The following is a 23,488-nucleotide window of genomic DNA, read 5'->3' as shown; positions in this document are numbered from 1 at the left end:
AAATGTTCTTGAGAGATCAAAGAATATATTCTTGTTTCCGGTAGAAGGACAGGCATTTAGCTGGAGGACAGCACAGGAGAGAGCAGTATGTGCTGTGCTGTGCTTAGCCTCTCAATTGTGTCCCACTCTTTGTGACCCCATGGACTGTAGCCCCCAGGCTCCTCTGCCCATGGGGATTCTCCGGGCAAGAATACTGGAGTGGGTTGCCATGCCCTTCTCCAGGGGATCTTCCCAACGCCTGGATGAACCCATGTCTCCCGTATTGCAGGTGAATTCTTTACCATCTGAGCAACCAGGAAAGCCCATGAATACTGGCGTGGGTAGCCTGTCCCTTCTCCAGGGGATCTTTCCCACCCAGGAATCGAACTGGGGTCTCCTGCATTGCAGGCGGATTCTTTACTACTGAGTGCTTAAGAACTGCTTCTGGAGCTAGACTGCCTGGGATTTGAGTCCTATTTCTGACACTTATGGGCTTCCATGGTGGCTCAGATGGTAAAGAATCTGCCTGCAATGCAGGAGACCCAGGTTTTATCCCTGGGAGGTGAAGATCCCTTGGAGAAGAGCATGGCAACCCACTCCAGTATTCTTGCCTGGAGAATTCCATGGACAGAGGAGTCAGGCAGGCTATAGTCCATGGGTCGCCAAGAGTCGGACATAGCTGAGCGAATATTACTTTCACTTTTCACTTTCTGGCATTTATAAACTGAGTGACCCTGGGCAAGTTATAGAACATCTCATTCTCAGACTTCCCATCTCTAAAATGGTGTATTAATAATAGCCATCATGTCATGTTTTTTGAAGATTAAAAAATGAATATAAAGCACATAGCACTGCACCTAGCATTTATGATTGTTCAGTAAAAGTTATTAGAATAGACCTGGAGAATAGTGGGAAATGAGTCTGCAAAAGTAGCATGGTAGGCCTTGGGTGAGGAGTTTGCACTTCATCAGGACACATGGAGGCCAGTGAAAGCTGCAGAGTAGAAGAGGGACATGGAGAGAGCCTCAGTGTAGGGAGCCCTACGTGAAAGTGACAGATTGGAAGTGAAGGTCTGAGAGCAGAATGCTGATAACAGGGATGGCAAAGAATGTATGGAACTGAGAGATATTCTGGAAATACAATCCATAGAACTTGGCAACTGACTGACTCCAGCAAGAGAGGGACGAGAGACTTGGTGGGATGGTGACTGGCTTACCAGAATGTGAAAACTGGGAAGCTACCGAGGGAGTTTGGGGGAGAGAATTTAGTTTCTGTTAGATTGTATTTTTTATTTTATTTATCTTGGGCCATGCTGGGTCTTGGTGCCACACAGGCTTTTCTCTAGTTGCAGCGAGCGGGGGCTACTCACTGGTTGTGGCAGGTGGGCTCAGAAGTTGCGGTGCATGGGCTTAGTTTCTCCGCATGTGGGATCTTCCCAGACCAGGGATCGAACCTGTGTCTCCTGCATTGGCAGGCAGATTCTCTACCTCTGACCCACAAGGAAGCCCTGTTGGATTATATTTGAAGGGAAGCTAATTGTGTCCAGCAGGGAATTTGAAATACGGTTTGAAACTTGAGGAAAAGGATTGGGGCAAACTGAAGATTTGGGAGCCTTTAATATTTGAGATGGGGCTTCCCTTGTAGCTCAGTTGGTAAAGAATCTGCCTACAGTGAAGGAGACCGAAGTTCGATTCCCGGGTCGGGAAGGTCCCCTGGAGAAGGAAATGGCAACCGGCTCCAGTATTCTTGCCTGGAGAATCCCATGGACAGAGGAGCCTGGCGGGCTACAGTCCATGGGTTGCAACAGTCGGACACAATTTAGTGACTAAACCACCAGCCACCAGTATTTGAGATAGTATCTGAAATGGGTAAAATCTCAGAGAGGCTGATGGAAACGGAAGCATGGTGGCACAGGGGCAGTATTCAGGAATCAGTTCTCCCTTTTCTTTTCTGAAGAAATTACCAAAGTAACTCTGAGTAAACACGCTTATCTTTTTCTGTATAACATATATCTTCAACAAAATAAAGTAGTATAATCATGTGCAAAGCCTTGTCTTTGTGACTGAACTACTACTTCAGAAAAGATTCTCCGTGTTTCCTTCTAGGCCAGGAAGACCTCCTGACTCCATGTTATCATGCGAGAGAGCCATCTGGGACTTTTGGACCTATAAACCCTATATTGAATTCAACTTACAGCTTCCTGTCTAAACTTTTCAAAGAAATTAGTACTGTGTTTCCAGATGAATTCATTCATCTGGGAGGAGATGAAGTAAATTTTAATTGTTGGTATGAAAATCTGTTAACTGCCCCCCTCCTCCACTTTTCTAAAACCTTTTATCTTTGAAGTAGGTGTAGAGGTGTCCCTGGGAAAAGGGACATCTCTGAGAGGTGTTAACCTGGGACCGCAACTCCTAAGACGGTGAATTGTTTACAGAATTCACATACTGATGCTATTGACAGAAGCCTGTAGGAAGGAGAATTAAGATGCAGAAGAAAATGGGATTAAAAAAGAAACTAAATAGAGAACAAGAATAGCTTTAGTGAAGAGGATAATGATTAAGTGGGAGAGATTTTTCTAGTGAAAGTCTTCTGTGCAAATAGACTTAGATGGAAGAAAGATGTGGGAGCTTAGGGAAAGCCATTTTTACAGGATATCAGCTTCTAAAAAAATTAATTGCAGTGGAAAGTTAACATAACTCATAATTAAATTTTAGACTTATTTTAGGCATAATTAGGCTTATTTTACTCTTTACAAACTTTAATAGATTTCCATCTGTATAAATGATGTTGGAGATATATGTTGCTTTAAAAAGATTGGGCATATTGAACTTTTAATGAAATTTTTATCGCTGTTTTTATTTAAGGAAGTCCAATCCAGCAGTCCTGCGTTTCATGAGGAACAAACACTTTGGCAAAATTGAGAAACTACAATCTTTCTATATGCAGATGTAAGTTATTGAAAGCCTACTTGTTTTTATTTCATCAGTGCCTTTTGTAAAAGTTTAAGCTCTTATTTAGTACTACTTTATTTTCTCACTTTCTCTCTGTTCCTTTTCAAAGTGTACATGTTATAATCTTTGTTACACAAAGTACAGATGAAAAATCATAAAGGAGGGTGCAATACCCATTATTCTCTTTAAATCAATAACATGGTAACTCCAATCCTTTTGCAGTGACTGTTGAGACGTAGGGTGGTAGCAGTTATCTGCTCTGTGAACTCAGCTGAAAACCCAGGCTACCCTGCGAAGGCTTCACCATCTAGCTCCTGGAATTCATTTTGTCAACTCCAGCATTGCTTTTACTCTATACCTGTGCTGTCTGGTGTGGCAGCCACAGCCGCATGTGGCTGTTTGTATTAAATTATACTTGAAGAAAATTAAAAATTCAGTTCCTCAGTCACATTAGCCACATTTCACATGTTCAGGAGCCAACAGCTACATGAAACTAGTGCTCTCATATTGGAAAGTGCATATAAAGAATATTTCCATCCCTGAAAATAAAGATCTACTAGACAGTGCTGCCCTATGGTAAAAAGTAGTAGACTTATTTTGTAAAGAGCCAGACAGTAATTACTGGCGACTTCACGGGGCACATGTGGTTTCATGGGCTTCCCCCATGGCTCAGCAGTGAAGAATCTGCCTGCACTGCATGAGATGTGGGTTCGATTCCTGGGTTGGGAAGATCCCCTGGAAGAGGAAATGATAACCTACTCGAGTATTCTTGCCTAGAAAATCCCATGGACAGAAGAGCATGGTGGGCTATAGTCCATGGGGTCACAAAGAGTTGGACACGACTGAGCATGCATGCATATGGTTACATACTTTTTAAATATTTTTAAGCACTGCTTTACCTATGTAAAAAGGCGCTTCCTTTGTGGTTCAGCTGGTATAGAATTCGCCTGCAATGCGGGAGACCTGGGTTCAATCCCTGGTTGGGAATATCCCCTGGAGAAGGGAAAGGCTCCCCGCTTCAAATTTCTGGCCTGGAGAATTCCATGGACTGTATAGTCCATGGGGTCGCAGACCGTGGGACACTGAAGCGGATTCACACGCACATACTAAAAGGCATCTCTCAGTGTTTCAGTCTTTGGTATAAATGTGCATTCTTTACACACACATTGCTAAGTTTGTGATCTGAAATAACTTTGTAATTTTTTTCAATGGTAGGGTTTTAGATATGATTTCAGCCATGAAGAAGAGATCCGTAGTCTGGCAAGAGGTTTATGATGATGAAGGCGAGGTGAGAGGTTACTAATACTGCGTGTGGTTCTGATAATATGAGACTTAATACTCTAACACCTTGGATGGAAGGAACCCTAAGCTTTCCCTGTAATGTTGGGGGAAGTTAGCTTACCTTTCCATTTAAGCTGCTGTTAGGCAAGAGCCACACACCGGCACCAGTGATGATGGTATTTATTTATTTCTTCCATTTACTTCATTCTTCAGTGCCGCCTCCTTCTCATCTCTCCCATCTTCCCTCCTCCCTCTCCATCTCCTTCTTAGTAACAAATTGAAGTACTTTGAAAAATGTTCCTTTTTTCAGAAGGGCAAAACAAACAGATAAGAATGAGTCTTTATTGCTGTTAAGGTAACCTTCGTTTTGTTTTAAGTATCACTGTCAAGTATACTTTTTACTTTAAATGGCATTTCTCTCTGACATAATCAGAATTCTTTATTTTCCTTTGGGGCAACTGAAAATTTGAAAGTCCAGCTACTTGTATTATCTTTCCAGAAGTGTTAGTGGCATCCTGTAAGTTCCAAAATAAGTAAAATAGTGTGGTAGAAATGGGACTAAAGCCTTAATTTATTACACCTACATGGTATTGTATATAGACAAAAAGTAAAAAATTAAAAGGTTTGATGAAATGTCTACGCCCCTGTTATTACAAATAGCATTAGATATTACCTCAAAGAGGAAAGGGGAAAGAAGAAAACATTGCTTTATTCAAGGATCTTGAAAAGTTATTAGCTACAATGCCTTAGACTTTTAATTTCATCTCCTGTAGCTGCGAGACCTAATACATATTTCATTTGTAACTTTAATAGCTTACACCAGGCACAGTAGTTCAAGTGTGGAAAAAGCAGAACTTTCCTATGAAACTAAGTCAAGTTACAGCAGCTGGCTTCCCTGTGATCCTTTCTGCTCCTTGGTACTTAGATTTGATCAGTTATGGAGAAGACTGGAGACAGTACTACTCTGTGAAGCCTCTTAACTTTGCGGGTAAGTGAAGCAACCACCATTGCTTGACGTGTTAGGTTTTACAAACCCTCCCCTCCCTCCAGGGAATCTTTACCTAGGTACCACCTACTATCCTTCCTTTTATGTTTGATCCTTGATTTTCCTTGTGTATAATCCAACAGACTGAACTCAGTATCATTTTAAACTTTGTGAAAGAAACTGTTTGCGACCCCATGGACTGTAGCCCACCAGGCTCCTCCATCCATGGGATTCTCCAGGCAAGAATACTGGAGTGGGTTGCCATTTCCTTCTCCAGGGGATCTTCCCAACCCAGGGATCAAACCCAGGTCTCCTACATTGCAGGCAGACACTTTAACCTCTGAGCCATTTGGTAAGCTTCGAAAGAAATTGTATTCTTTCCTAAATGAAAGAACTTCTAAAGTAAGATTCCCTTACACTGATAAGACTTGTCACTATGCATTCAAAGAGGCCTGACTGCAGGAGCCTTGTCTCTCCTCTGAGCTTCCTCTGCGATGTGACACCTAAGTAGGGATCGCGTCCTGTTCGGTGGCTTCCGGGTTCTAAGGAGGAGGCATCCTTGGGGGTGGGCATGTCTGAGTGGTGGGGCTCTAGGCTCTCAAACCCCATATAACAGTTCTGCTTTGTCCAGTGTACACAGTTTTGTACACTAGACTTTAATATACAATTTCCTTTGAGGAAAAGTGTTCTGGTGTTTAAAAAGTTTCAAAACTGTAGGTCCGTCAGGAACTGTTTCTCCAAAATCATTTTCTGAGAATCAAGAAGTTGTAATTACTGTAGATACCTAGTCTCTTTGATACCAAAAGATAGGTACTGAAGGCAGGAGTGGTGGTCACTAGCATAGTCCAGCTTGCATTCCTTGGCACACTGTTCACAGGCAACCAGGGGAAGTGCTGGTGTCCAAATAAGTTTGCAGAAAACCAAAATAAAATGGTCTCTTTAGTACTGGCCGGCTACGTTAGTCGACACACACTAACAAATACTCTGTGAACCACGGGGTCAGTTGCGGCAATAAAGTTTGCCACCATTTTTTGTGCCACAGCTGTGAACGTCTCCCAAGGTCCTCCTGACTCCCAGGGAGAAACCTTGCCCCAGGCTAACACCAGAAGCCAGCGCCGCCTCTGTGTGTGAGCCTCAAGTTGCAACCACCTCACTCACACCACTGACTGTAATCTAGGTACTCCGGAACAGAAACAGCTCGTCATTGGTGGAGAAGCCTGCATATGGGGAGAGTATGTGGATGCAACTAACCTTACTCCAAGATTATGGTATGGAACCTCAGGGAGAACATGTGGACTAAGGGGCCTCAGTTTCTCTTCTCCACCCAAGCGGGAAAGCACTACAAACTTGCCCAAGTGTGTGGTTTGCTTCTTGAAGAAAACATGAATGTAAACTGCCTTGGGGGATGTGTGGTTTAAATTTTAGGCCTCGGGCGAGTGCTGTTGGTGAGAGACTCTGGAGTCACCAAGAAGTCACAGACCTAGAGGATGCCTACAGGAGGCTAACAAGACACCGCTGCAGAATGGTCAGGTAAGACACATTTATTTGTCAGGCTAGGACACTGTGAAGTACAGGGTGATTTTTTACCTTCTTTAGTGTTAGCTTGGAGAAGGAAATGGCAACCCCCTCCAGTATTCTTGCCTGGAGAATCCCAGGGACGGAGGTGCCTAGTGGGCTGCCGTCTATGCGGTCGCACAGAGTCAGACACGACTGAAGCAACTTAGCAGCAGCAGCAGCAGTGTTAGCTAGCTTATTGGGATTTTTTTTTTTTTTTTTGCTATAAACAGAAATGTATATACCTAACAGGTAGTGATCTCATCAGGAAAAATTGGCAACTGTTTCTCCATTAACTATGAATCTCTTTTTAGTAATCTGTGGTATGGTTTAGTGATTCTGACTTGAGCTACTAAGTTTCTTAAGACAGACATGAATTATATCAATCTAAAACATCTTTTGTTTATACTTGTCCTACAGACGAGGAATAGCTGCACAACCTCTCTTTACTGGATATTGTGAGCATGAGGGCGGAATGTAAAGACCAGCTGAAACAGAAGAAAGATATGGGAAAAGAGCCCACAGTCATCCATACTACAATCAACCTGATTTTAAAAATCGTGTTTTTGAATAAAATATCTTTTTATTGAACCTCCATAGAAGACTGACATCTTTCTTGTGAGACAAGTGTAAAATCAACCAACCAAAAACCTTGTGATATCTATCACTCAGTGTATTCCAAAAGACTGAATCTTAACTACCAACAGTAATAATTTACTAGATACACAATACAGCTCAGGTACATTAGCCGTCAACATCAGAGCACGTTTCTCATGCTCTAAAGTAGGATGAGCGGCCACCTGTGCCACCGCCTGTTCAAGTTCTCTTTTAAATTGTTCTTACTGAAAACGAAGTAGGTAGGTGCTCCTGTTCCCTCCAAGGACTTAGGACAGGCCATGTCTCTGGCTGAGCAGCGTACTTTGGTCTTGAGGATTCATGGCTTGATAATTAGCTAAGGCAAAAGTAGCTGAGACTGATGTTAATGTTCGAAGCACAGTTGAATAACCCTAATCAAAATAATTTAAGTTAGTTAGCTCTGCAAAGTTAAGCCTCAAATCTCTCCCTGCACATCTTTTGACCATTATCAGGAAAAATTTGGTAAGTACCGTGGAGGACAGAAAACCAGGAGCGGGGGTATGCTTCAGAAGCATTCCCCAGTCCCAGCGTTTGGTAAAGACTCTGCTGGCACTTAGACGCCTGTCCTAGAGCAGGAGAGGCTGGTGGGGAAAAGAATGACAGGAAGAACTGGCTGAGCCAGCAATAGCAGAAGTAGATAAGTGCTCAGCATGGGAAAACGGTCATTGAGGCTGATGACACATTTTGGTAGAGCACAGCTCAAACTTTGTGGAGGACTGGAAAGCCCTCCCCCACACATCCACACCCGTGCGGATAGAATCCCTGGGATTTCTCAAGCAATTTATGTAAAATATGTAGATTTAGTCACAGAGTACCTACCATGATTTCTGCTAAGGGAACATATCCAATAACAACTTTGTTGTCTTGGCGAGACTGGATTTCCTGAATGTTCCCTCTTCTCTGTGCCAGGTCTGCTAGGACAGGGCTGAGGTACTCTCTGCTCACTGTCACCTCAAGATTCATCAGGGGCTCCAAAATTTGCTTATCAGCTTTCTTCAGAGCCTAAAAAAATTAAGGGATGTTAACTCCTCTTCCTTAGACTGCAGATCAGACTTCTGTTACGAAGGGAAGATTCATAAAACCTTAAATACTGTCCATACTCTTAAGCACAGAGCCTCCAGCAAAAAGACAGAAGCCTGCCTTAACACTCTATAAGAAGTCCAGAAGGTCAACGTTCGCTCGTCCGTGCATGCCGACAGTGCGCCTGAGACCTCATGTATGTGTTGCAGGAGGGTGCTTGGTAAAGTCTGATTATGTAGAGTACCTGTGAACATGTGCCCAGAGACACAGGGAAAGAAAACGGTTTTCCCCTCTCAAAGACATACTTCCTTCATGTATCTCCTCTTTTATGTTTGAAACCTATAGTTACAGTGCATGCTACAAGTCGGGGCAATCAAGGAGGGAAATAAAGGAGCTAAAAACACAATAAATAGAACATATTCTCAGTGTAAAACAAACAGAATTCTGTTCAGAATTTCAGATTTCAAAGGCCAAGAAGAAGAAGCGCATACAGAAACTGAAAAAAGCTAAAACAGCATCAGGCAAATAGGAAGTGGACAAAAACTGGGGGAGCAGCAGAAGAACAAAGACATCTTGGGGTCCTAGTCAGATTGTCTGTAAGCATCATTCCATCAGCCAAACTGGTACATGGATTCAGAGGGCATTTGCAGCACTGTAGCTACTGATGGGTTTGTGTTAAAAGGTAACCTACTCCTCCGGCCTACCAGAGTTAAAACAATTTCCTATATATTCTAAGCCATTTGGTTGTCAGGTGGGATGCAATAATCGTGGATTTAGCAGTGGAAACCAGACCAAAAAGAAGGGCTCTGGAATGTGGCCTCTCCTTTATCTGGCTCTGGCCAATCATCCTCTCTGCTCACCGGCCCCCACTCACTCAGGACCGGACGCTACCATGGCGTCTATTGTCCAGTAATGCTCTGCGCCTCGGACGCTTCTGTTCCCCACAGTTCAGCACCTCCGCCTTCCCCTCTCCCTGCTACCTTCACGATCATGAAAAATGGGCAGACTGGTAAAAACTTCAGTATATTCTCTTTATCGTAGAAATTTCAGAAAACCATCGCACACATATATATAGTAAAAGCATAATTTCAGTTCTTTGCAGCTGATTAAGCCTTGAAAATCACTATCAACTGAAATGACTCAGCTAGAGAAAAAGTAATAATCCTTGAATGAAAACATTACTAAAAAATAATGACAGTCCCTACAAATGACTAAATAGATCCTAAGTATTTCTGCAATTCTTACCCAAAGCTTGGTGCCATTCAACATGATATCTTTTTGAATAACATTACGGAGTGGGGAAAGACTAAAAATTAAGAGGAATAATGCTGTATCTAAGGAAAAGTCAGAGTTCTGTGTGACTGAACAAGAGGTGTTGTGCTCGTGGGTCTGTCCTTAGTTCTCTTTTCACAGGCTTTTCCATGGGAACAACTGCCTAGTTACAGAGCGTCAAAGCTTCCTCAAAGCTGCACTCGAGTCACAGTCTTTGGGTGCTCCTTATAATCCACTGGCCTGCTCTGGGATGATGTCTGAGTACCTTGAAGCAACCTAATATGGCCCAAACTGATCTCATTATTTTCTTTTCCAAACACTTGCCTGCTCTTCCCTCTTTCTGTTGATGGTGTCACTAGTCCTCAGTTTACCCGGACGTGCATCTTTGATTTCCTTTTTCCCCAACGTAAGCTGTAAGATTTCTATACCTATTGCTGATACTCTAGCCCAGATCTAGTCTATTCCCTGTCTGAGGCTCTTCATACTCCAGTCCCTCCTATATTCTAATGATTATGCTGCTCTCTTCAAAATGTTTAAATCATTTACCACACTTCTCAAATCTCAAATTCCTCAGTGTAGTTTCTTACAGGTTTCCCTACAGTTGGACTCTATTTTACTTTTCCAACCCTAATTTCAACACCTCCTGCCTTCTTTAATCTTTCCATGTCTAGAATGCTGCCACTGTACCCATAGCCTCCAAAACATCACAGGTCAACAATTAAGGAAACTGTAAAAGCCCCCGTGTGCTTGTCTTTTGAAGTGAAATGCTGACTCAAGAGTTAATGATTGGGAAATGTGAAGATGTAGAAACAAGGATAGTTGTTGGGCTAGGCAACTGGGAACAATTTAGACTATAATTCTGTCACAAAGCAGAATTACCAAACTCACAGTTCCCTTAAAGATATAAAGGCCTGACACACACTCCTAAATTGTTTTTACCAGAAGCAAACCCCCCTCCCAATGAAAACTGCCAACCTCAGGAACATAGACCGTAGACTGGTTGAAACAGCCTGCTCCTGAAACACTATAGTGGGTCACAGTCTTGAGATCACTGGCTCACCATGGCCCTCTTTGCCTGGAAAAGCAACTAAAGCTACTCTTTCCTGTTTCACCAAAAACTCTTGTCTCCACGTTTCTATTCAGCACCTGTGAACAGAGGCTGAATTTCAGCAATATTTAACTTCTTTCAAAGTCAAAAAGAGGAGTCGCAAAGAGTCAGATGTGACTAAAGAACTGAACAACCACTGGGTAAGTTTTAGGTATGTAACAGTGGAACCATCACCACCATCAAGATAATGAAACATATCATATCCATCAGCCCTGAATGTTTCTTCCTGACCTTATGTAATCCCTTCCCTGACCCCTGCCCTCTCTAACCTCACCCCACTCCCTCCTTTCCACTTACCCAAACAAATTGCTCATCTGCTTTTGTCATCAAAGATTAGTTTACATTATCTAAAAATTTTTTAGAAATCATTCAGTATGTTTTCTTCTTTGAGGTTCTTTTTTTACTCAGCATAATTATTTTAAGATTCATACATGTTGTAGTATTGTTACCAAACCAAACTTGGGTTCACTTGCCCTGGCACAGTAAAACCATCCTAGTGACACACGGGATTGTGGTGAGGGAAAATACAGTGTTTATTGCCAGGCACCACACAAGGAGTTCAGACAGCTAATACTCAGGAAGCCTGAGTGCCCTGAAGGGTTTCAGCAAAGCAGTTTTAAAGGCAGGGTGAGGGAGGTCGCAGGATACATGACCAGCTTGTGCACAACTTGGTTGACAAGCTGTGAGCTTGGTGAGCTCACAGTGCAGTGTCACGGGTTAGCATTATCAGTCCTCAGGCTCCAGTAGGCCTGGGTATTATGTGCTCATGGTCGTTAAGTAGTTAGCTTCTCCCATTTGGTGGGGTGTTCATACCTGTAAAACCACTCAGGTATCATATACTCTGATCTAGGTACTTCAGAGGGGCACTTCAGCAGAGCACGTGGGGGCTCTGTCCCAGGGCCCAAAGGGCTGTGCTCCATTTCAGTATTTCTATGTGCTCTCTGCTCACAGCAGTAGCCTCCTGGGGGCTCAGAGAAGCTATCATTTTCCCTTTTTTATTTACTTAATTTTTATTTTTGGCTGTGTCATTTTTTAATATTTATTTACTTATTTACTTTTTATTTTGGCTGTCAGGTCTTAGTTGCATCACGTGCGATCTTTGTTGCCCCATGGCATCTGGGATCTTCATTTGCCAACCAGGAATTGAACCCGAGTTCTCTGCATTGGAAGGCAGATCACTGGACCATTAGGGAAGTTCCGCTATCATTTTAAAAGCCTTTATTTAACCAGTTGCTTTACACATAGTATCTCAAATCCTTATAATAGCCTTGTAGTGTGTTGTTCAGTCACTAAGTTGTGTCCAACTCTTTGGGACCCCATGGACTGCAGCACGCCAGGCTTCCCTGTCTTTCACTATCTCCTGGAGTTTTCTCAAACTCATGTCCATTGAGTCAGTGATGCCATCCAACCATCTCATCCTCTGTCGCCCCCTTCTCCTCATACCCTCAATCTTTCCCAGCATCAGGGTTTTTTCCAGTGAGTTGACTCTTCACTTCAGGTGGTTAAAGTACTGGAGCTTCAGCTTCAACATCAGTCCTTCCAATGAATATTCAGGGTTGATTTCTGGTAGGATTGACTCGTTTGATATCCTTGCAGTCAAACAGACTCTCAAGAGTCTTCTCCAGCTTCACAGTTCGAAAGCATCAATTCATGGTCCAACTCTCACATCCATACATGACTATCAGGAAAACCATAGCTTTGATTAGACGGACCTTATGACAGTCTTGCAAGGTATAGAAAATTGATTGAAATGAGCAGGACCCTGTGGTACCCTCCAGGGGACAAATGTTTTCCCTGCCCTCCATTTCTTGTTTGTGGGAAATAGACATCAAGGAGGCTGAAAGACCTTTCCCGGGTGCTAAAGGGCAGATTCAGTAACTAACCTAGGAAGTAAGGGGATCAAGGGGTCTGTCCTGGTGACTCAGTGGTAAAGAATCCACCTGTAATTCAAAAGACTTGGGTTTTATCCCTGGGTCTGGAAAATCCTCTGAAGAAGGAAATGGCAACCCATTCCAGTGTTCTTGCCTGGGAAATCCCATGGACAGAGGAGCCTGGTGGGCTATAGTTCATGGAGTGGCAAAAGGGTCAGACACAACTTAGCAACTAATTAACAACAACAAAGGGAATGAGGATACAAAGGAGGCGCAATCAAGAAACAGTAGCGCAGTGATGTGTCAGGGCCCTCGTGCCACCTCAAGGAATGTGCATCACACTGTCTTTAAGTTTTTCTGCAGGAACTAAGGCCCCCACCCAGATGGAAGATGGTAATGTCAGTCTGAGCATAAGACTCCTGTTTCCTCACCAACAACTAATCAGAAGAAAGTCTGCACACAGTGGAGGATAATGAAGACTCTGGACCTCCCCCCGCCTTCCCCTCGAATGTTTAACTTCCTTTTCTCCATTTAAAAACTTTCATTGTCAAGTAGGTTTTTGGAAAGGAGTCTGCCTTCTTCCCAGGATGCTGGCCAACTGAATAAAGCGTTTCTTTCCAACCAACACTTGTCTCTTGAGTACTGACTTTGAAGCAGTGGAATCTGAGTTCAATAACATGGTCTTATGTTACAGATGAGCAAAGTGAGGCTCAGAAAAACACTGCTAGGAAGTTTGAGAACCAGGATCTGATTCTACGTGGACTAACTACACATTCTCTTCTTCCCATGGGCCAGGCTGCCCCTCTGAAATCATCTTAATTTGTAAAGAATTTGGCTTCCACTATTGAAGCCTGAATCTGGAAAAACTGCTTCCCACCTACCCTCCCCAAATGTTAGGAGCCGTGTTAGGCATTACTGACAAAATGGAGGCACGGCCCCAACCCCCTCTCCTCATCCCGCAGACACGGTCCTGGGATGAAGGAGTTAGGTCTTGTGATTCTGACTTGTTCTTTCCTTTCTTCGGTTGAGTTGGCTGGAAAGAATGTTAAGGTGCTTATTGTTCTTGAGAGAAGCATGAGAAAGCACAAAGCCTTCTGCAGTTGTACCCAGAAAATAATCTATAAAGTAACCACTGACATTTGTTCAAGGATCTTTACAAAGAATGTTCCAGGATGAGCACATAGGCCACAGCTTGAGGCCTTGGGAAGGATTGTTATCTGAGACCTGTTTGTGAGGGGAATGTTTATGGCAAAGGAAGTTTGCTGAGCTTAGGGTTTAGGAATAATTAAGAATAGCTAGAAGCCTTTTTAGGAGATAGTGAGCTTAGGATACTAGGGGCAAGCAGGATTTAGAAAGATAAGAAATAAACTGAGGGATGTGGTATGCAGCCCAGACATAAGCATGAGTTACAATGTAACTCTGGTTGAAGGGCAACAGTGATTTATGGAGACAAAGTCTGGGTAAGGGGGAGCTGAAAATGTAAAACCTCTGATCTAATACTTTTGTCAAAGTATAAAAGAAGACCTGACCCTTGAAATAAACATGCAGTCCCACACCTTGAGTCAGAGGCTGCATCATTCTCCGCCGACACTGCTCATCTCTTCAGGCTGATTCTCTGGCTGCTGGAGCTGGATTCCGGCACCCAAACTCCAATCAAGAAGAAAGATGAAAAAATTATAAGAAAATGGAATTTTTCTGTAATTAGCGAAAAGCAGAATTCAAGATCAAAGGACAAATGTGCAAAGAAAAACACGCACAAAAACAAGCTAGCTGTTGAAGCACACTGCTACAATTCTTAGGAGGTCCCCCCTTTAAAGAACACCCCTTCACCTGTTTCCTGTCTGCATCAGGTAACCCTGCCTGGGCTGGGTCCAGCCTCCATGGATCACAATCAAGGCATGTCATGGCTAAATATCACAGAGCCAGGCTCCATTCCTTTGTGGAGCAGGACAGGTTGTCTATTCTCTGAGAGCCTTGGTCTCGTACAGACCCACTCCTTATAGACTGTGGATGTCATCAGTTCAGTTCAGTCACTCAGTCATGTCCAACTCTTTCCGACCCCTTGGACTGCAGCACCCTAGAGTTCCCTGTCCATCACCAACTCACAAAGCTTGCTTAAACTTTTGTCATTGAGTTGGTGATACCATCTCATTTTCTGTCTTTCCCTTCTCTTCCCACCTTCAGTCTTTCCAAGCATCAGGGTCTTTTCAAATGAGTCAGTTCTTCTCATCAGGTGGCCAAAGTATTGGAGTTTCAGCTTCAGCATCAGTCCCTCCAATAAATATTCACGGCTGATTTCCTTTAGGATGGACTGGTTGGATCTCCTTGCTGTCCAAGGGACTCTCAAGAGTCTTCTCCACCACCACAGTTCAAAAGCAACAATTCTTCGGTGCTCAGCTTTCTTCACAGTCCAACTCTCACATCCATACATGACTACTGGAAAAACCATAGCCTTGACTGCTGCTGCTGCTGCTAAGTTGCTTCAGTCGTGTCTGACTCTGTGCAACCCCATAGACGGCAGCCCACCAGATTTCCCGTCCCTGGGATGCTCCAGGCAAGAACACTGGAGTGGGTTGCCATTTCCTTCTCCAATGCATGAAAGTGAAAAGGGAAAGTGAAGTCGCTCAGTTGTGTCTGACTCCAGCGATCCCATGGACTGCAGCCTACCAGGCTCCTCCATCCATGGGATTTTCCAGGCAAAAGTACTGGAGTGGGGTGCCATTGCCTTCTCCGATAGCCTTGACTAGACAGACCTTTGTTGGCAAAGTAATGTCTCTGCTTTTTAGTATGCTGTCTAGGTTGGTCATAGCTTTTCTTCTAAGGAGCAAGTGTCTTTTGATTTCATGGCTGCAGTTACCATCTGCAGTGATTTTGGAGCCCCCCAAAATTAAGCCCATCACTATTTATGTTGTTTCCCCATCTATTTGCCATGAAGTGATGAGACCAGATGCCATGATCTTAGTTTTCTGAGTGTTGAGTTTTAGCCAACCTTTTCACTCTCCTTTTTCACTTTCATCAAGAGGTTCTTTAGTTCTTCGCTTTCTGCCATAAGTGGGGTATCATTTGCATATATGAGGTTATTGGTATTTCTCCTGGCAATCTTGATTCTGGCTTGTGCTTCATCCAGCTTGGCATTTTGCATGATGTACTCTGCATAGAAGTTAAATAAGCAGAGTGACAACATATAGCCTTGATGTACTCCTTTCCTGATTTGGAACCAGTCTGTTGTTCCATGTTCAATTCTAACTGTTGCTTCTTGACCTGCATACAGATTTTTCAGAAAGGAGGTAAGGTGGTCTGGTATTCCCATCTGTTGAAGAATTTTCCAGTTTGTTGTGATCCACACAGTCAAGGGCTTTGGCATAGTCAGTAAAGCAGAAGTAGATGTTTGTCTGGAACTCTATTGCTTTTTCAATGATCCAATGGATGTTGGAAATTTGATCTCTGGTTCCTCTGCCTTTTCCAAATCCAGCTTGAATATCTGGAAGTTCACAGTTTATGCACTGTTGAAGCCTGGCTTGGAGAATTTTGAGCATTACTTCTCTACCCTGTGAGATGAGTGCAACTGTGCGTTAGTTTGAGCATTCTTTGACATTGCCCTTCTTTGGGATTGGAATGAAAACTGACCTTTTCCAGTTCTGTGGCCACTGCTGAGTTTTCCAAATTTGTTGGCATATTGAGTGCAGCACTCTCACAGCATCATCTTTTAGGATTTGAAATAGCTCAACTGGAATTCCATCACCTCCACTAGCTTTGTTCGTACTGATGCTTTCTAAGGCCCACTTGACTTCACATTCCAGGGTGTCTAGCTCTAGGTGAGTGATCACACCATCTTGATTATCTGGGTCATGAAGCTCTTTTTTGTACAGTTTTTCTGTGTATTCTTGCCACCTCTTCTTAATATCTTCTGCTTCTGTTAGGTCTACACCATTTCTGTTCTTTATTGTGCCCATCTTTGCATGAAAATTTCCCTTGGTATCTCTAATTTTCTTGGAGAGATCTCTAGTCTTTCCCATTCTATTGTTTTCCTCTATTTCTTTGCATTGATCACTGAGGAAGGCTTTCTTATCTCTCCTTGCTATTCTTTGGAACTCTGCATTCAGATGTTTATATCTTTAATTTTCTCCTTTGCTTTTCACTTCTCTTCTTTTCACAGCTATTTGTAAGGCCTCCTCAGATAACTGTTTTGCCTTTTTGCATTTCTTTTTCTTGGGGATGGTCTTGATCACTGCCTCTGGTACAATGTCATGAACCTCTGTCCAACCTGAGATGATTTAATGTTACCCGCTGTAAACAGTGTGATGCGCATGGGGCTGGTTAGCCTTTGAGGAACCCCTAATCAAGAATCCACACTTCAGGGATGATTAGTAAGCCTCTGAAGCATCCTAATCAAGAAGATACACTCCAGAATTGCGGATTAGAATTATTGTTTTTGAAAGAGCGGGTTGGTTAACTAGTAGAAGTAATGAGTAGAATGATTCCCGTTGAAAAGCAGAATTGAAATCTGTGACTAATTAGAAAGTGGCTTCCTAGGTGGCTCAGTGGTAAAGAATCTACCTGCCGATGCAAGAGATGTGGGTTTGATCCCTGGGTCGGGAAGATCGCCTGGAGAAGGAAATGGCAACCCACTCCCATACTCTTGCCAAGAAAACCCCATGAACAGAGGGAGCCTGGTGGGCTACAGTCCATGGGGTCACAAAGAGTCATATACGACTTAGTGACTAAATAGCAGCAGGAGAAAGACTATAAAGGGCCCTACAAGCAAATATGAGGATCTGGTCTGCCCAGCCCATGCCTTTGGAGCAGCACTTGCCCTTCAGACATTCGCTTGACCCTGTGCTCCTTCTCATCCCTCTGGCCTGTTTCCTGACCCAACCAGTAAGTTGGCTAATTCTGCTTTAAAAATTACTGTTCCTCCTTAGAATGAACCTCTCAAGCAAAGAGCTAGTTGGAATGCCTAAAGATTGCGAGGGACTTTTCCCCCACTCACAAGTCACCACTGTATGATCATTTTTATACCTGCTTGTTAATAAACACTGACACACTTAGCAGAAATTGGTCTCAGATTTCATTTCATCACAATAAACAAGCTGGTAGCAAATTTGTCAAGGAGAGGATGTACAGTCTCCACTCTCTCTAATGCCAGAGGTAACCAGCTTTTACAAGAATAACAAAAACAACAACAAGTAAATTGCCCAAGGCTGACTTGCTGGTGAATCCACTGGCTTAGGACAGTTTGCAGCACTACCCTTTTAACCTGAAAATACACCTCCACAAGGCCCTGGGATCTCCCACTTCTGTGTATGAAGCAAAGACAGACATGCTGACTTCAGAGTTGCGAAGCTGAAAGATGCCACCCATCCCTTCTGCCCTCCAAATCCCGACTTTGATCTACAGGTGGAGAGAATTTACCACAGTGAGGTGCCTTCTAATTAGCTGCAAAGACTGTGGCTGCCAGGACTGCTTCACTAATGTCCTGAGGCTACTGCTCTGCAGGTTCCCTGGTTATGTGCAGGGAAGTGAGGCTCTGAGTGTGGAGTTGGGGGAGCAGGGGTGGGGGGTGAGGGGGTTGGCCCGTGGCAGGGACACCTGGTTGGGGAAAGGGCGGGAGGAGCAACACCTGCTCCTGCGTAACGATCCTGTGGTCTTTATGAGGACAAGACTTCCAACTGGTCCAAGTGAGCATTTTGTTGCTGGTAGACAATGAGAACCAGGCCTCCAATCACAGCCAACCAGTCACAGCCAACTTAACCCACTATTATGGAAATTGCTCCAATTAAGTGCATCATATTTGCATGTGAAATGACAACTAAGTGCTTGCCTCAGAGGCAATTTTTGCAAATGAAGCTGGTGTTAACAAAATAGGGTAGTTTGTCCTTTGTTGGGATTATTCGTGACCCAGTGAGATGGCAGCCCTCCTCAAGCCTTGCCTTGTGGCCTGTCATAAATTACTTGTCCCTCAAATGCTTCCTATGGCTTGCACATGAGCCCCTTGAAATAAATGGGCTTCAATCACCAGTTTGAACAATTGTCCTGTCTCCAAGTAATAAAACATCTGGAAAATTGGGCTAAATGGATAAAACAGTTCTCTGTAATAAGTATCTGGCATCCTTACAACTCTTATAATGTTGTTTTTTTTTTTTTAATGACCAGATGTGGTACTTTTGTGTTACGAAGAACAGAGGCATGTTTCGTCGTGTTTTTATTGCATTGAAATGCAACATATATTTTCATAGCTCCCTGGAGAATTGCTCTCCCATTGATTAGGGATTGTTGATGTGTTGGTTTACAAACTTGAAAAGTAAGTGAACCGCTCAGAAAATTGCAGACATAATTTAAACCGTCAATAAACTGGACACTCACAAGGCACCAGCTTAAGAGAAAGAATTCAGTCCATAAATTTACCTTCACTCCTAGTGGATATGTTCCATCAAATCTTTGATCTTGCTGTCGTTTATATTCTTATCTGTCTTCTGGAATATGTACAGCTTTATGAAAAAATGGTTTCATCAAACTTGCTGTTCACTTCTTTCCAACTTCTCATTAAGAAAGCTTAGCTGCTAACCCACCTGTGTAGTCTCCATTTTATAGACCTTTGTGGGGTTCCAACAAGATGCTTTTAACATCTGTGTGTGTATGGGGAACGGAAACAAAGATATTTAGAACACTGTCCACTGGGTTACTATTCTAAAAATCTCCTTGAACACCACACCACCAAAGACACACACACACACACCCATTTATTTTAAAAAGTTTGGAAAACACAGAAAAATACAAGAAGACATTGTGCTGTACCCCTGAAACACAACATTGTAAACCAATTATACCTCAATTTAAAAAGTAAATGTTTAAAAAAGTATAGAAGAAAACTGAAAAATCATCTGTAGCCATATCCAGTTATTACTACAGTGTATATACGTAGCATTTTTCATTTGATAAGATTAGAATGATATTCCATATACTTTTTTGTCACTTCAAATACCACACATGGTTTGTTCTTTTAAAATAGGAAACTTGATGGAAAGGCTATTTTTATTGAACTAGTTTACTGGGGGACATTTGGAGTTTTTAGGAACGTTCACAGCTGTAAACAGTCTGTGATATTGAAGTTGCCGAGGGCAAGGAGGTAGGGAGAGGGATGGCTGGGAGTTTGGGGTTGGTAGACGCAACCAACCATTATTTTTAGAATGGATAAACAAGATCGTAGTGCACAGGAACTATAGCCAATCTCCTTAGAGACACTATAATGGAGAATAATATAAAAAAAGAATATATATGTGTAAAGCTGAGTCACTTTGCCCTACAGCAGAGATTGCCACAACACTGTAAACCAACAATACTTCAATGAAAAAGAACAGTCTAGGAGAAATATCTTTCTATAAAAATCTTTTCATAGATCTCTGATTATTTCCTAAAAGTAGAATGGCTAGAAGGGCTTCCCTGGTGGCTCAGACAGTAATGAATTTGCCTGCAATGCGGAAGACCTGGGTTTGATCCCTGGGTTGGGAAGATCCCTTGGAGGAGGGCATGGCAACCCACTCCAGTATTCTTGCCTGGAGAATTCCAGGGACAGAGGAACCTGGCGAGCTGAAGAATTAGATACAGTTGAGCAACACACACACACACACACACACACACACACACACACACACCTGTTTAAGTTGCCATTGTTCCTCTAGGCTGCCCGGCAGGCTCCTCTGTCCATGGGATTTCCCAGGCAAGAATACTGAGTGGGTTGCCACGCCCTCCTCCAGGGGGTCTTCCCCACCCAGGGATCGAGCCGTCTCCAGTGCCGCCCAGGGCTTCAGTTTACTCAGTGGTAGACCTGAAGAGTGTGGCTCAGCTGGTAAAGAATCCGCCTGCAATATGGGAGACCTGGGCTCAATCCCTGGGCTGGGAGGATCCCTGGAGAAGGGAAAGGCTACCCACCCCAGTATTCTGGCCTGGAGAACCCCATGGAGACAGGAGCCTGTTGGGCTAGACAGTTCAGGGACCCTACTTGCTGCAGCTAAGTGTGACAGTCCTTGGGGTCGCAAAGAGTCGGACATGACTGAGCGACTTTCACGCCTCAAACCTGAAGAGAAGCTATGAGCTTCAAGTGTGTGCTTTGAAATGTACTTATTTTGTTAATATTTGCAAATAGGGTTGAGGAATCGGGAAAAAAAAAAAGGCAGTAGTGGGAGGGGCAATTTCTTAAGTAGGCCTTAAAATACCCGATTTGGATTCCTGAAACATTTAATTGTGTAGCCTTGGGGAAATGGTTTAACTTCTGCTGGCTTTTTTTTCCGCTTGGAAATAAAATGAAGTTTGTTTCTGACCTAGGACCAAATCCTTCACAAAAGAGAAAATATAGCTAGTTAATAAATTTCTGGAAATATGTACCAACTTCGATGATAATCAAAGACAAGATAGATTAATATAATAATGAAATAAGATTTTTTTACTGATAAAGAAATATTTTTTTTAAATACCCACTAAGTGCTGTGAAAGTGTGGTTAAATGGACACTTTAGGAGTATACCTGGCTATAATCCTTTTGAGAAGCAATTTTTACAATCACGCACCTGGAGACTTCTTTCCTTTGGGACCAGTAAGTCCCATCTCTACTAATTTAGCCTAAAAGAAATTCACCTAAGATGTAGAAAAAAATGGTACATAAAGATGTTGTCAGAGAGTGAAAGATACCAGGAAAATCTCAATAGTAGGGACAATGATAATGTGGTAGATTTTATAATGACATAATTCATTTAGATTTTTGCTTAAATGACACGGGGTAATCCAAAACAAGTATATTTATGTTAGAGTATTTCACTATCAGAAATATATAAGTAAATTATAGCATGCAATCATAAAAAATAATATTTAGTAAGAGTAACAATAAGAAAATATTCATGCTATAATGTTAGGTGAAAAAAAGCAGAAAATAAAATTGTCTCATCAATATTTATATGCCTGTGGAGAAATACCATGAACGGCACAAAGACTAAAAGAAAAATTTATGGGGACATAATGTGCAGCATGATGACAATGGTTAATAATGCTGAACTGTATGTTTAAAAGTTGCTAAGAGAGCAGATCTTACAAGTTTTCATCACAAGGGAAAAAATCATAACAATTTATGGTGATGGAGGTTAACTAGGCTTAGTGTGTGACCGTTTCGCAATACATACAAGTATTGAATCATTATGTTATACACCTGAAACTAACAAAAAATTATTTCAAAAACGCTTAAAATTATAGAGGTTTTCTTTGGAGTATGGTGAATGTTCCCCCTTTCTACTTTTCTATATTTTCCAAAATTTATACTTGGCTAAAAGTAAACCCACTTTTTAGATGAATATTTCTCCTGAATGAAAACATAATTATGAAAGGAAAAATATGTTAGGTAAGGTCTTATTGTACGTGGACACGAGGCTGAGGAATTCTGCTGAATTCAGATCTTGGAGCAAAGGTACCATGAAAACACATTTCATGAAGAAACTCTGCAGTATGTCAAATGACCTTTCCATCCATAATGTGAGCGATCGTCTTTCAACATTATGTATTGAATTTCCTTAAGTAGAACTTAGTTTTAAAAATATGTCAGTTTCCAAATACAATCAGAACTAAAACAGAAAAGCCTGCTTAAACTAGGGAAGATGTGAGCCCCCAGCGGGTTCTTCCGTTTCTGGCTTTTCTTTCTCACCTCTCTGCCTCCCTGTTGATTTCCCCTTATTCTCATTCAGAGGATAACTCCTGGGGGTCAAGGACTGTAAACTTCAATTTACGTTCCGCTTTCAGAACGCCCTGGGGATCTAATGAGCCTCGGTGCAAGTGCAATTGGCCTCTGCTCCAGCTCTGAGTTTGTCATGCTGGGAGGCAGAGAGGGGTTGATTGCTCTGTGACACCCCAGTGATACCAACAGACAGAGCTTCCTGCCTCCCTGCGGCTCAGTCCACTGCGGTCTGACCTGAAGGGTGGAGGCCATGCCGAAAGGCATTTCTTAACCGTCCTTTCCCCTCTGCTGCAGGGAGGCTGGGGGTGCCTTTTCAGGTGCCCGTGTTCTTGCCTTCCCAAGCTGACCCTTTGTTCCAGGCAATGCCTTGTCTTTCTTACCCTTGCTGTAGCTGCATCTCTGGCCTTGTTCAGCTCTCAAAGTGGAGTGTGTGACGCCCTGATGATCAGAGGCCTCTTTGATGGATTCCATGAGCTCCAAGACAATTTTTTTTTTGGCCAGAATTTCTCCTGTGATCATCTAAACGGTGGTTTTACCAGTTATAAAGGCTTTGAGGATTGAAAGACATTTTCTTGGAATAAGACTTGAGTATTCTGAGGCTGCTGGGAGGAGGAGACAAAACTAAGGGTAGCTTGAGCAAACATGTTCTAGTTTTTCTTATCAACCAAGAAGTCCACAGGTGGGCAGCTGCCGGCTCAATTCTGCAGCTTAAGGCCCTTGGGGCTGGTGTTTCTATGACTCTCCTGCCTCATCCCTTGTGGCTGCTGCGACTTCAGGCATCATGTGCGGATGGGGAGGGAGGAGGAAGAGAAAAGAAGGTGGCCTCAGACATATTGATTTAACCAAAAAGCAAAACATTTTCCAGAAACCTCCCAGCAGGCTACCTTTTATACTTCATTGGCACCAGCTGAGTCACACCACTACCCTTGCTAAAGAGGTAGGCTGGGCAACCAGCACTTGGAAGAGGATGAGGGTTACTATGTTTGGCTGAGATCAATTGCCAGTTATTGCTTAGGGCTGGGCACACGTGGAAATATCATCGGGGTTTGGGATGGCTATGGCGGGGGGTGCAGTGGGCTCAGCCAGGCTGAGGGTCTCTGCACCACACACGCCCCAT

The 23,488-nt window shown here is 43.0% G+C and overlaps 1 protein-coding gene and 1 long non-coding RNA gene across 10 annotated transcripts in view; one reads left to right on the top strand and one right to left on the bottom strand.

Moving 5' to 3' along the window:
* Positions 1-7,347, top strand: part of LOC147350547 (beta-hexosaminidase subunit beta-like) — a 35,998-nt gene extending 28,651 nt beyond the window's left edge. For 6 of the 7 annotated variants that reach the window (XM_086361073.1, XM_086361079.1, XM_086361078.1 and 3 more), the window contains 7 exons: positions 2,085-2,265; positions 2,844-2,927; positions 4,146-4,218; positions 5,025-5,199; positions 6,374-6,464; positions 6,622-6,726; positions 7,171-7,347. In XM_086361073.1, the coding sequence (XP_086217199.1) occupies positions 2,085-2,265; positions 2,844-2,927; positions 4,146-4,218; positions 5,025-5,199; positions 6,374-6,464; positions 6,622-6,726; positions 7,171-7,231 (770 nt within the window). In that variant the 3' untranslated portion in view covers positions 7,232-7,347. The remainder of the gene's footprint in view (positions 1-2,084; positions 2,266-2,843; positions 2,928-4,145; positions 4,219-5,024; positions 5,200-6,373; positions 6,465-6,621; positions 6,727-7,170) is intronic. The other variant, XM_086361075.1, reaches the window with a different exon arrangement.
* On the bottom strand, positions 7,314-23,182 carry LOC147350546 (uncharacterized). 3 transcript variants are annotated; one of them, XR_015148568.1, is made up of 5 exons: positions 22,752-23,182; positions 19,063-19,283; positions 14,214-14,304; positions 8,206-8,388; positions 7,314-7,757 (listed from the first exon to the last, which is right to left on the bottom strand). It is a non-coding gene; the product is annotated as an uncharacterized LOC147350546 (long non-coding RNA). The 3 variants fall into 3 exon arrangements; XR_015148569.1 differs by lacking the exon at positions 14,214-14,304 and having other exon boundaries at positions 22,752-23,176; XR_015148570.1 differs by lacking the exons at positions 14,214-14,304; positions 19,063-19,283 and having other exon boundaries at positions 22,752-23,136.
* Positions 23,183-23,488: the final 306 nt, after the last annotated feature.

The sequence above is a fragment of the Bos grunniens genome, chromosome 20 (assembly GCF_055505025.1).
Source record: "Bos grunniens cultivar Pamir isolate PY7600 chromosome 20, Bosgru_T2T1.0, whole genome shotgun sequence".
NCBI lineage: Eukaryota > Metazoa > Chordata > Mammalia > Artiodactyla > Bovidae > Bos > Bos grunniens.
The sequence above is the reverse complement of the archived record's forward strand: the minus strand, read 5'-3'. Positions and strand labels throughout refer to the sequence as shown.